Here is a 13026-nt window from a genome sequence, read left to right on the forward strand (position 1 = left end):
CAAAACACCCCTTCAGGAGATGAGGTAAGCCGAGGTTAGCCAACCCTGACTGGTTGTGAAATAGCACACAGAGCCGGAGTTTGCTGTGGCTTTAAATGAGGCCAAGTGAATTTTCTTGTTTTCTGCCCAAATACTTTTTTCTCTCTCAGTCTCTCTCCCTCACCCTTGCTCCCTCCTTTGTCCATCCTTCCACCTTGCTAGGTTCTGGTCCCTTCCTCTTTCCTGGTCTCCCTTTCCTCGATCACCCTCCTCCTTTCCCTGTGCCCTCCCTCATCAGATTAGGCGCGGACCAGGAAGGGTGGGAGTGGTGGGGGAAGCTCTCCCTTTAAGAGGCAGCGTGCAGTGACGAATTGTTGAAATTGCCATTGCAGGATGGCACGCCGCTATAAATTCATTGTCCCACCTCCTCGCATCTTCACAGCGCCTGAGCCGCTCTCCGCGCCCGCAGCAGCCGCCGACTGGGGATGATCCCGGGCGGGAGGACGCGGCAACGGAAGGGACGGGGACGCGCCGCCTCGCTGGCTCTCCGCAGGCCGCCTCCTGCCTTTTGATTTTTAAACATTTTAGGTGTTTCCTTTCCTTCTTTTCTTTCTTTTCTCCCGTCTCATTTCTCCCTGCCTTCGGGTTCCAGCAGAGCCGAGGAAGCCCAGAGAATAAGAAAGGAAGTGGATCGGGGCTCGGGAGCTCCGCGGCCGCCAGCCTCGGGCTTCGAGGGGGCGGGAGCCGACGCGCACCAGTTGCGGGCCGGGAGCGCAGTCTCGGTCCTTACTCTCTTTGCTCGTTTGTTTTGATCTGTTTGTGCAAAGATCTTGTCTGCGTTGGGCCTCTCTCCTTTTCTTTTTGCATTTGGTAGCTCTCCACCTCCTGGCTTTTGCTCCCACCACCACCACCACTCTTTATTTAATTTTAATTTTTTTTTTTCTTCCTCCGTTTCTTGGACCTCAATTCCAAACATTTTCCAAACCAACAAAGAAAAGTTCGCACGCTGGCACTGCGGCCAGGACAGGCTGGCGCTCTGCTGCGGGTTTCCCCTACCCTTTCCTGGACACTTGACTCAACCTCGCACGCAAGTGTGTAGAGTGTATAGGTGTGGGTGGGTGGGTGGGAGGGTGAGCCCCCCACCCCCGCCCCTGAAACTTCCATAGCAAATAGCAAACATCCAGCTAGACTCAGTCGCGCAGCCCCTCCCGGCGGGCAGCGCACTATGCGGCTCCAGTGGGCGTCCTTGCTGCTGCTCCTGCCGCTGCTGTGCGCGTCCTTCCTGTCCCTGGCCGCTGACGGCCCCGCCGCGGCACCTGCCCAGGATAAAACCGGGCAGCCCGAGTCGGCTGCCGCGGCCATTCAGCACGACCAGCAGCATTGGGAGGAAACACAGGAGCGGGGCCATCCGCAACCCTTGGCCTGGCCTCGCAGGAGCAGCGGGCTGGTGCAGAATATAGACCAGCTCTATTCTGGCGGTGGCAAAGTGGGCTACCTTGTCTACGCGGGCGGCCGGAGGTTCCTGCTGGACCTGGAGAGGGATGACACTGTGGGTGCTACTGGTGGCATCGTTACTGCAGGAGGGCTGAGCGCATCCTCTGGCCACCGGGGTCACTGCTTCTACAGAGGCACTGTGGACGGCAGCCCTCGATCCCTAGCCGTCTTTGACCTCTGCGGGGGTCTGGATGGCTTCTTCGCAGTCAAGCACGCGCGCTACACTCTGAAGCCGCTCCTACGTGGGTCCAGGACAGAGTACGATCGAGTTTACGGGGATGGGTCTACACGCATCCTGCATGTCTATACCCGGGAGGGCTTCAGCTTCGAGGCCCTGCCGCCACGCGCCAGTTGCGAGACTCCAGCGTCCCCTTCCGGGCCCCAGGAGAGCCCCTCGGTGCGCAGTAATTCTAGGCGACGCTCAGAGCTGGCCCCGCAGCTGCTGGACCACTCAACTTTCTCCTCAGCTGGGAACGCGGGACATCAGACGTGGTGGAGGCGGAGGCGCCGGTCCATCTCCAGGGCCCGCCAGGTGGAGCTCCTCTTGGTGGCTGACTTGTCCATGGCCAAGATGTATGGGCGGGGCCTTCAGCATTACCTGCTGACCCTGGTCTCCATCGCCAACCGTCTGTACAGTCATGCAAGCATCGAGAACCACATCCGCCTAGCCGTGGTGAAGGTGGTGGTGCTGACCGACAAGGACAAGAGTCTGGAGGTGAGCAAGAATGCGGCCACGACCCTCAAGAACTTTTGCAAATGGCAGCACCAGCACAACCAGCTAGGTGATGACCACGAGGAGCACTACGATGCAGCCATTTTGTTCACCCGAGAGGTAGGTGCAGCAGGTGGGTGTGCCCAGCTCTGGGACGCACAGGTGGAAGGGCGGGTCCTGCTGGTGGCTCTGCTTCTCCCATAAACAACTTGCCACTAAGCAGAGATTTGCTGAAAGGCATCTTGCAAGCCACTCAGCCTCCAGCTTCACTCAAGCCTCTGCAGTAATCCCTGCTTTAAGTGAGGGGACCTGCTTAGAAGATCAGCATTCACTAAGGCTAGATGCCAGTCAGACAGGACGGAGTGGGGTATGCTCGTGATAAGGAGATATGCTCATGCTTGGGGGGAAGGAGTATAATTAAATGGCAAAAGACTGCCTCTGACACTGGGTGTTTTCTTCTTCCCAGTGAAGACGAAAGTAGTACTTTGTCCGACTTTATGGGAAGGACTTGAAAGTTGGCAGTGGCTTTTATCTGATTGATGGTCTCCCTTGTAACTGTCCTTAAACGAACTCGTCTGCAACACTAGCCTTTTTCCAAAGGACTCCTTTTCTATGTGGCTTCCTAATAGGCTTCTGACATATTCACCTTGGAATCTGAGTCCCTGAGAAGGAAGGAATGTGGGATGGGCCAGAGGGATACAGAAGTCCAATCAGCAGTGAGGACAACCCCCCCTCCCCAGGCCCTCTACCAGCACCTCAGAAGTACCACCCTCCAGTCCAGTTGCCAAACAAGGGTCAAATCCAGTTGGAAGGTTTGGGGTTTGGATGAATGTGTTTCTGAAGTTCTGGGCAGAGCTTCAGGATGTGGGGAAGAATGTTTTCCAAGGACTTCCCCACGTTAAGGATGATGGTTACAAAGAAGGAAAGAGATGGATCATTATAAGCCCAGACATTCTGGGAGCAACAAATCTATTTACACAGTTACCAGACCACCATGTTAGCATGACATTTCAGAAATAAAACGTGCTGCTGGTAGTTGTGAACCCGAGTGTTCAGAAAGTTGGGCCTCCATTATCACTCTTGTCAATCCTCTCCCATCTCTGTTGAATTTCTTCTTCCCCATCAGCCCCCTTCTTCTTCTTCTTCTTCTTCTTCTTCTTCTTCTTCTTCTTCTTCTTCTTCTTCTTCTTCTTCTCTCTCTCTCTCTCTCTCTCTCTCTCTCTCTCTCTCTCTCTCTGTGTGTGTGTGTGTGTGTGTATGTGTGTGTATTCTATAGATGATCATAGTTTCACTGTCTGCATAACTGGATGGCTCTGCATGGCATACCTAGAAGACAGCATGCCTGGCTGTCATTGTCTTGTCCCCAACTCCTTTCCTCAGTTCCCCTTGGCATATATCCCTCATTCTGGTTGAGCATTCAGGTGTCCATCTTATGGACATTAGCATTGTTCTTAGCATTTCGATGTGTTCTAAATCCCATATAAGCTTGGCTTTTTGTCAAATTCAAATTCTTTGCCTGGCATGTGCCTTTTCGATGCCCGTGAGGGACTGATGTTTAAGGATCATTCTAGGTGTATGAAATCCTTCCAGTGTAACTTAAGGAACAGCAAACTCTTTTTACAAACTAACCAAAGAGAAAGGATAGATAATTCAATGGCACACTGTGGGGGTTTCCAGGTCCTAAAGGTTGCCTACCTAGTTGTTCTACTATTACTAAGGAGCCCATGGTTATAAAGGGAAAAGTGTTGATAAAAGCGAGAGAAACATTTGTTATTCCTGAGGTGGACATAATTGTAACCCACAAACAAACAAAGACACCAAAAGCAGTATCCAGGGAGAAGTAGGCATCACAGCCTGGTGTGCAATGGAAAAGCTTCCATCTCCATTAAGAGATGTTCTAGAAGCCATTCTTTAATCCCTCTACACAGCATTAGTTTTTGAAATGGTGCCACAGCCATTGTGTGGGCTGCCCTGTGAAGTTCTTTTGCAGAACTAGGATTTTCTCATTTGATTTCCAAGTTTTTTTTTTCATCAGCAACTTTCCACGTCTGGATTTCCTTGTGTTGCTATATAATGACTGCCTGCCAAGAAGAAGGCTTGGGAGAGTTTGTAGAAGGAGGTTCCCTAAAGAAAGAGGAAAAAATACTTTTGTAGACAGACCACACCAAAAGGCAGTACACTGCCAGCCATAGTAATGACTTTATTTCAGTTTAATTCAAAATTTTAGTGCATAATTCTAAAATTAACTGGAAGGCCTCTCACCACTTGCTCCTTTCCACATATTTTTCCCAATTATTTGTGAGCTAAAAGGAAAACAATTCATGATTCTAATGGTGTCTATTGCTTTTGCTGAGAAGGTTTTGTACGTGGGTACTTGACAATCATTGTTTCCCAGTCTGGGAACTGCATCACTACATTTTAACTACACAAAAGCAAGATGGAAGTAAATTCATACTCTACTTATTTTTTAATTAAAAAAATCTTAATAATATTCTATTAATGATGAGGACAAATGCCAAAGCTTGCAAGCATGAGTCAAAAAGGATAACCTTTGGGAACTGACTTTTTTTCCCTCTAATTGGGTCCCAAGAATCAAACTCAGGTTATCAAGCTCTGTGACAAGTGCCCTTACCCTCTGAGACAGCCATCTTGCCATCCGTAACTTAACTTTACTAAGAATTGCCACAAAATGTCCAAGCTGGTTTGCACATGAAGAATATTTTACTTTAATCCTCCTTTTCCTCCTTGCCAGGCAGAAGCATACTTACAAAGCAAATACCATTTGGATTGTGGTTGATCTTTAGTAACTTCATATGACTCCACAAAAATATATGAGTCTTTGAAGAACATTTATAATATGAATGCATAATTCTAATTTAAAAGAGAACTATCAGGTAGCTTGTGTAAGTATTTTATACTGGGCAATGCCCATCTGAAAGTATTCTGATGTGCAGTTAATCTCTACCTAATGTTTCAAAAAATGGAAACCAAAAAGTCTAGACGAGAGAAGACCAGAACTTGTCTGTCCATGCAAGTCAGGTATTTTCAGGCTGGCCATATGAAAGAAATAACTTTCATAGTTATTTCTTTTCAATGAAAAATACCCAGAGTTGGCACCGGCAGTCCATTTTTACAACTCTGTTTTGAATGTAAGATGTGTGTTGCTTAGCAACCAGACGCTCAACCATCAAATCCCTGTTTTGATGGGCTCTGAGTTCTGTTCAAATTTTGCGTCCAGATGTCTTCTGCTGAATTGCTTGCTTTTCAGGCGTGAAGCAAATGTGTGAGGAAGTGCTTTCCTCCCCTGTTTACTAGCCAGTGACACCTCGAACATTGTGTCTAGGAGTCAGCAGAAGAATGTCCATATTTCAGCAATCGAGCTAGCATACTTAGCTCTCAGGCTGGGCACTGGCCCTCAACAATGTTCTAATTATAGAAACAGCACATATCATTTTTCTAGCACAAAGCCACTTCTATTGTGAACGACATGGCTGCTGAAATTCACACTCTATCTCCCACCAGACATTAGAAATCTAGTCCCTAGGGGTTGACTCATTGCTTCTCACAGTCCACTCCTCATTCAGACTCTCTCCCTTATTGTAAAATATGTTTTCAAAGACAGTCCTAAGCTTATTTTCCAAAAACATTTACTCCTCTTTAGAAAAAAAATCTTCTTGGTTGATGTCAAAATCAGAAATTCTTTTACATCCCTTCCCCTACATCTGACCAACAACAATGGATTCTTCACTACTGCCTAGACTGAAAACATTGGGGTGACTATGAGCCAGCCGAGAGCCTACTGAATAAAAGGTCCTTTAATTTGCATTGACTACTAAAAGATGCTTTAATGAGCCATCATGCTCTGCCTAGACTCTCTTCTTCCATGTCTGTCTTAGGATGCCTGATTCAGGAGGCAGACACTTAACTTTAGTTATCTTTTAGGTTTGGTACAAAAGGGACACTAGGAGTCAAAAACCTTAGAAAATGGAGGGGATTGCACTCTCTGCCTTTGGGTTGTTCACTGAACCAGCTAATGCAGTCACGTATTTGGATTCAAATCTACTTCACTTCACGAGTACAGTAACCATTGTTGAAGATTCACAGCTGCAGATCAACCTTGAAAGAGGTTAATCCAGAAATGTGAAGAAGGACCACAGACTAGACAAGTCTACATGATCATGTATGAAAAATGTGTGAGAAATATTCCGACAAACTTTGATCCATAGAACAACACTCTACAACAAGACAAGGGGTACCTTGTGTCAGAGAAGTCACCTTGCATGTGTACCCCTTCTGTGGAGTGGGTAGATGAAGGCATCAAGATGGAATGCAATAAGAAGGGAAACACTTGGTTGTCATCAATAGGCTTACTACCAGCAGGTGGAAGCGATGCATAAATTAATCATCCTTACATCAAGAAAAATAACAAAACTCTCAGCAAGGATAAACAAAGTCTGTGACAGGGAACAGAAGAAACCTGCAGATTCTTCCTAGGTTGCTTTATCAGTCCTCAGTGTTAATGTATAATTGTACTGTTTTATAAAAGAATAGGTTGATTTCATTTGGATTCAACTATTATTGAACATTTCTTAAGTAGTATCCATAGTAAGAATCGTCTTATCCTTAATCAACTGAGGAATCAGCAACCTTCATTTAATGTTGCTTTGTTTTGTGGGTAGAAACATATATTTGAAGTAATAAAATAAACAGATAATTTGAGGACATAGCCCTGCCAGTTGTCTTCCAAACATAATGTGATTAATTCATTCAAATATTCAACAATTATCTTTAAATTAATGATCAACAATTATCTTTAAAGCAAGAGGGAGTGTTAAAAAGTCACCTTTAAAAAATTCTAGTCCAGAAAATATGCAACATTGATATTGAGTGGGTATATCATTGTAACTTTTAGAAGATTTGGTTATCCCGGGCAGAGCAGAGGTTGTAGACTCCAGTTTTACAGAAAACAATGTTAGCAAGATCCATATAGAGGACATATGGCAGACACACCCAAAGCCATGTACTATGGCTAGAGGTAGTGTGAAAAATAGGTGTGGTGTGTGGAGGTGCTATAAGACAGAGCAGAAAGGTTGAATGATTACTGTTTAAGGAAAGAAAGAAATAACAGCCATATTACTTGGTTGGGTAGTGTTACAACAATATATTAGCATTGGAGGAGCATGTCTAAAACAGAGGAATTCTCACTCAGTTCTGGAAACTGGAAAGTATAAGATTAAAGATCAACCTGGTGTAACTTCTGAGGATATATCTCTTCCTGGTTAGGAGTCTGTCCTCTTGCTGTGTGTTTATGTGTTCTTTCTTCACTCTTTCTGTCTGTCCAAAAAGAGGGTATTGGGCAGGGGAAGAAGAAACTGACAGAAATGGGAAAAAAATGAGTAAATATGTCCTAAAATGCCTCATCTTATCTGAACTGAATTTCATACTTTTAAAGGTGTATTCTTTTTTATAGATAATTTCTCTATGGACTATTGGAGATTAGCTTGAGCAATGTAAGGTTAACACAGTCAAGACATAGCATCGGGCTACAACATTCTGTGTTGGAAACAAATGAGAGAGGGAACCAATGAAAAGAACTTTAGGGAAGTTTACAGATGAGAGGGTTGTTCAAAAAGGAGCACTGTGTGTGTCCCAAGGGTCTGAATGCCTCTTGTGTGCACAGTGGCATTAGGAATTGAAAGGCATGGGTCAAGAATGGATTGAGGAAAACACATGTGAGTGACATTAATCTTTTCTAGTGAAATGAATATTTCAGCTTATTTTTAATGAACAAAATATAAGTGTTCTATACAGGAAATGGTTGCAAAGATGGGACACTGGGGCATGAAGAACGTTTGGCTACATTGTACAGAGTGTGGACTGCCAAGCTATGACCATTATAAAGAAATAAAGATCCCTTAGAAGATTCATACTCTAAGAAACTAACTGATTGCCGCATGTAGATCTGAAATTTTCTGATGGCAAAGGGATCATTGGGAAATCTCATGTGGTAGTCCAGGTGGAAAGAGATCGTGACAAGCAGCAGACATAGAGGGTAGTCAGCAGGACTTAAACACTTAAATGTTGTTCATATGTGTGTTGGGGTGCACACATGTATGTGTCTGTGACTTGGCGGTCCAAAGCTCACTATTTGAGAAATGTTCCATCTGTCTTACATCCATTTTCTTGTTTTTCTTGAGAGTTCATATAAAGACATTTAGATATCAGAAAGTTTCTGATCAATACCAGAACAGGTAAAGCTGGACAGTGTCCTAGCATGAATGAGGCAGAGCTTTTGCTTTAATGTTTGTTAATTGTTTGAAAAGCATAACTTACAACTAGAGTTGAAATCTCACAAGCAATCCCTTTAGTGACATAGTTCCAGTCGTCAAGAAGGAATGGTCCCAAGTGTCTGTTCCCCTCAGTCCATAATTTGTTCAGTCCTTTATTCCCCCATGTTCCCTCATTTTTACCTAAAGTTTATAAGAGTCACTTTTTGCTCTTATAATTATGGCTTCAGACTGTTGTTCCAGATGCCCTGTTAGTCTACCCCAAACTTTCTGTAGTCACAGAAAATGCCATGTCATGTCCTTCCCAAGTCAGAGCTAACACTTCTGAGTCCTGCCTCATTAGGATGCCACTTCTCCAAGAATATCATACTAGTGTGGGTGTTTCTAATCCTGTGAAAACCTTTACTGATTCCCTGAAGGAGGGTCCATTTACCCCTCTCCATAATCACAATCTGTTCATCACAGCATGTCTGTTTGCTTCGTCTACAAACTTAAGTCTTGCTCACTCACGAAAACTTTATCATGTTTCTTAAGAGCCAGTATTAGATCCTCTCACTGCAATGGCAGTAATTTTCATAAGAAGTGGCTGGTTGTAAGCACACAGTTATTGTTACAGAAATGAATATGCTTAGGCTTTTTAGCCGCTAATTCCACTGTGCGCTGTTATGTTCAGAATCATTTTGTTGTATAAATGCCTGCTTAGAGACTATGTAATATAGATCACTGTATGGTTGGCTTAACACTCCAGGTCAATATAATCTCTGTTTAAGTACAAAGCACAATGTTATTAGAGATTGTGTGTAAGTAACAATACAAGACAAAGATGTATCAAGAATAAGATCCATGTTGTGGTATGATGGTAGATAAGGAAATTTGATTGATATATGCCTTCTCTATGCATGTGTGAGGTTGTCACACAGAATTCATTAATATGTACAGTTAGTACATGCTAATCAGAGAGTTCAAAAGTCTACAAGACAAATCCGTATGTATAGCTGTAACTTTACAAATGTGTGTGATACTTGTGACTAAGCCATAGGTGTAGTATCAATTCCTCCATCACCAGTCTCTTTCCAGGGGAATTGTGAGAAAAGAAGAGTAGACATTCCTAATGCTGTGGTGTTTCACACACCCTTGCCTTGCACACTACAGTTGCCCTTATCAGGAGCTAATATTACATGAAGTGTTCTTCATTCTGAGTCGCTGCTACTTGGAATACTATCTGTCCTTATCGGAATTGGTCTTCTCACTAGTTCCTTACTGCAACATATTTTTGCTGCCTGGGAGAACAGTCTCTCAATAAATACTGGGAATTCTCCAATCCTGTGACTATTTTTGCTTGGATATCACTGTCCACTTGATGTCTGGCACCTTTCCCCATCTGGTACTCATGACTGGCACTCTCAAAGCCCACTTCTGAGCACCAATGTTCTCAGCACCATGTTTTCCCTGGCTGCTAGGCCCTTCTCCATCCCCACAAATATGCCCATGGTATACGTCTGAATGGCATGATGAGTCACAGCTTTCTCGTTCTCATATTTATAGTCTCTGTGACAGTAACAGGGCTAGTGACATCCTTATAGAAATCTTTGGTACTGAGAGTAAATCCACTGTCTCTGTTCTGTAGCCTGGCCAATACCATACCAGGAGACCACAGTTAACTCTCCTCATACTTTTCAGACCTTGTTTTTATCTTAGTCTTCTACTGTATCTCTCAATACCCAATGGTAACAAGAGAGTGATTTTACACAGGTAGCCAGCCACTGCCAGAAACACACACACACACACACTCACACACACATGTATATAAAATTTTCATTCTGATGGACACAGAACAAGAAGAAAATCATTGGTTAGCACTTTTAATTCAATTACCTTTCATTGGTGTTGAACTGCCTTCCTTAGTGTCTCCTATCTCCAAAGCTAGATTATATGCACATGTGCTACTATATATATATATATATATATATATATATATATATATATATATATATATATATATATATATATATTGTGATCATTCCCATCACCGCATTCCAATCCCTCCTCTGAATTTTAAAAACCAGATACACTTGAAGGCTAACTTGCTGCTGTGAAGGTGAACAGAAAATATAGAAATGTAGTATGCTATATATCAATAATTTGATATCTGTCCCTTATACCTTAAGAAGAACATTGGCTTACCATGCTGCCATGCTCATTGTACGTCTTGAGGATAAAACAAACCACAACGTCACTAGAAACATCTGAAACTGTATGAGAGGAATGGGACATTTGCCAGTTCATAATTACGGCTGTGGGGCTAAAATGGTGTTTCTATGTAGTCAAGGGGCTTAATCAGTGTAGTGACAGAGTAACAAGTGCTTTTGTTCACAGTTCAGTCACGTGCACAGTTTCCATGGCAAAAGGCCAAATGCATTTAATCCAATTCAAGGAAAACAAGGAGGGCTGATGGCCTCTAATGAGCAATTGATTAGCAGTAAACAGAGATAATGAGAATCTAGTTCAAATGTCATTGGGAACAGGAAGGCCATTTTCTTTCCCAGTAGTTCCAAGCTGATGAGTGACATAGGAGTGGAAGTCAGTTCTTCGATAACCTACTGTGTATAAGGATTCGACCATTACCTGGTATCTCATCCTAAAACTGCTAAAAAGGATGAAAAGGAGGATGAAAATATATTATATTATATTATTATCCCTAACAGTAATTATTATGCAAAAGTCTATTCAAGAATCATTTATTTAAAGATGTTCATTTGTTTGTAGCAGCAGTGATTTGGGATCTCATGGGACACAGTGATATGCAGAGAAATTTGAAGAGGTTATTGTTAGTATTGGGTCTTGATTCACCAAGGCTCAGCATAGCTGGAAATCACAATATAAACAGCAAAAGAAGGTCCTGAAATCACTAAAGACAAAAGAATTGGGGATAGATTTTAAGTCTGGCTCACCTTTCTTGAACTTCTACAACCAAAAGAGAGAAGAATGAGGACTACCTGTTGGCAGGGGGTCTATACACTTTATATGCGTAGGAATACCACCTTGTATCTGTGTGCCTGGAGGCTTTGGAGGTCCTACCAACCTTCCAGAAAAATATAGACGAATGAGAACCATCCCATGAGTCTAACTGTATCTCACCATGCAACTCAGTAAAGCAAATATTAGTTAAGTTTCTACTGTAAGATACACGTTGCATAGACCAAACAAATATTTTAAATTTTATTGCAACATTGGTTCTCAACATATTACTTTGGAATGCCACATAGCTCTTCTGGTTGTAAACATACGTGTTGATTTTTAATAGAATTCATAAGAAAGCACAAGAAGGTTTTCTGTTTATTGAAACCTAAATTAACATTTGAAGAGAATGTTATTAGCACAAGCAGAACATGTCAAAAATTGTAATTTCTGTTGTCTTTTTTAAAGCTTTATTTCTTTAATGTTTCATTCATATTATTTAAGTGATCATGATTACATTTGAGAGTCTCTTAAAAGCTCAGGAATTCCCCAATAATAAAACTAATACACTTATATCTACCCATAAAACATATTTGTATTACATATTTTCTCAGGTGTGATCATTTTGAGATGAACTTCACTAAAAGCTATGATCAAAATTGTTCGGTGGGTAAAAGCGCTTGTCAACAATTTTGACAAACTGAATTTGATTCCCAGAAGTGATATGGTGTGATTGGAAATCTGATTCCCATAGGATGTAACCCAATAAATAAATGTGAAATGATTAAAAAGCTATGGGTGACCCTATGTCCATTTCTAAAGACATGGCATATGAAACTACAATTCAATTTGAAAGTTCAAAAATTATTTTAAGCAATAATAGACATATAGAAGTTTGAGTTTCTAAATTTACACATAGATTCATGTGTAGTCTGTTTCTTGTATAAATTCCTGACACATGTATATACACAAATATATGTATAAACACAAATGTCTTCGTAATGTATGTTCTATCATGAAATGTGATTGTAGTTTGAATGCAACAGAAAGCAAATTATTAGGCCTCCCTTCCAAGAAGTTCATCCCAAATTTAGCTCAGAATATTAGGCTTTCTGATAGTGAACACGTGTAACCCTTGACATTTGTATAGGCATTGTGGCTTTGTTCGGGCTCTAGAGCTTGGATTGTACTGATCAGGCTGTAATCGTGGCTTCTTTTAAAATGTCACTGAATGTCTTTATCCCTCTGTGCTTCTGGGTTACAAAGTAGCTCAGAAGAGTTCCTTCTTTGAATTTGTCTTTGGAAGGCTTCCAGGGCTGAGCAGGTGACACCATAAACATATCTCAGTCTTGCCATTTGGGGTGAGCAAGTGACCGTCCATGGCAGCTCCCTCTGGATATAAATTGATTTTAATGATTTCTTTCTTTCTCCCGGGCAGGATTTATGTGGACATCATTCATGTGACACCCTGGGAATGGCAGACGTTGGGACCATATGTTCTCCGGAGCGCAGCTGTGCCGTGATTGAAGATGATGGCCTCCACGCGGCTTTCACTGTGGCTCATGAAATTGGTATGCAACGCCTTTTCTCTTCCCT

The 13026-nt window shown here is 42.7% G+C and overlaps 1 protein-coding gene across 1 annotated transcript in view; it reads left to right on the forward strand.

Moving 5' to 3' along the window:
- Positions 1-305: 305 nt before the first annotated feature.
- Positions 306-13026, forward strand: part of ADAMTS5 (ADAM metallopeptidase with thrombospondin type 1 motif 5) — a 40259-nt gene continuing 27538 nt past the window's right edge. Inside the window, exons 1-2 of the mRNA XM_080919442.1 lie at positions 306-2305; positions 12869-13001. Of these exons, the coding sequence (XP_080775568.1) occupies positions 1205-2305; positions 12869-13001 (1234 nt within the window). The 5' untranslated portion in view covers positions 306-1204. The remainder of the gene's footprint in view (positions 2306-12868; positions 13002-13026) is intronic.

The sequence above is a fragment of the Micromys minutus genome (genome assembly GCF_963924665.1).
Source record: "Micromys minutus genome assembly, chromosome: 7".
NCBI lineage: Eukaryota > Metazoa > Chordata > Mammalia > Rodentia > Muridae > Micromys > Micromys minutus.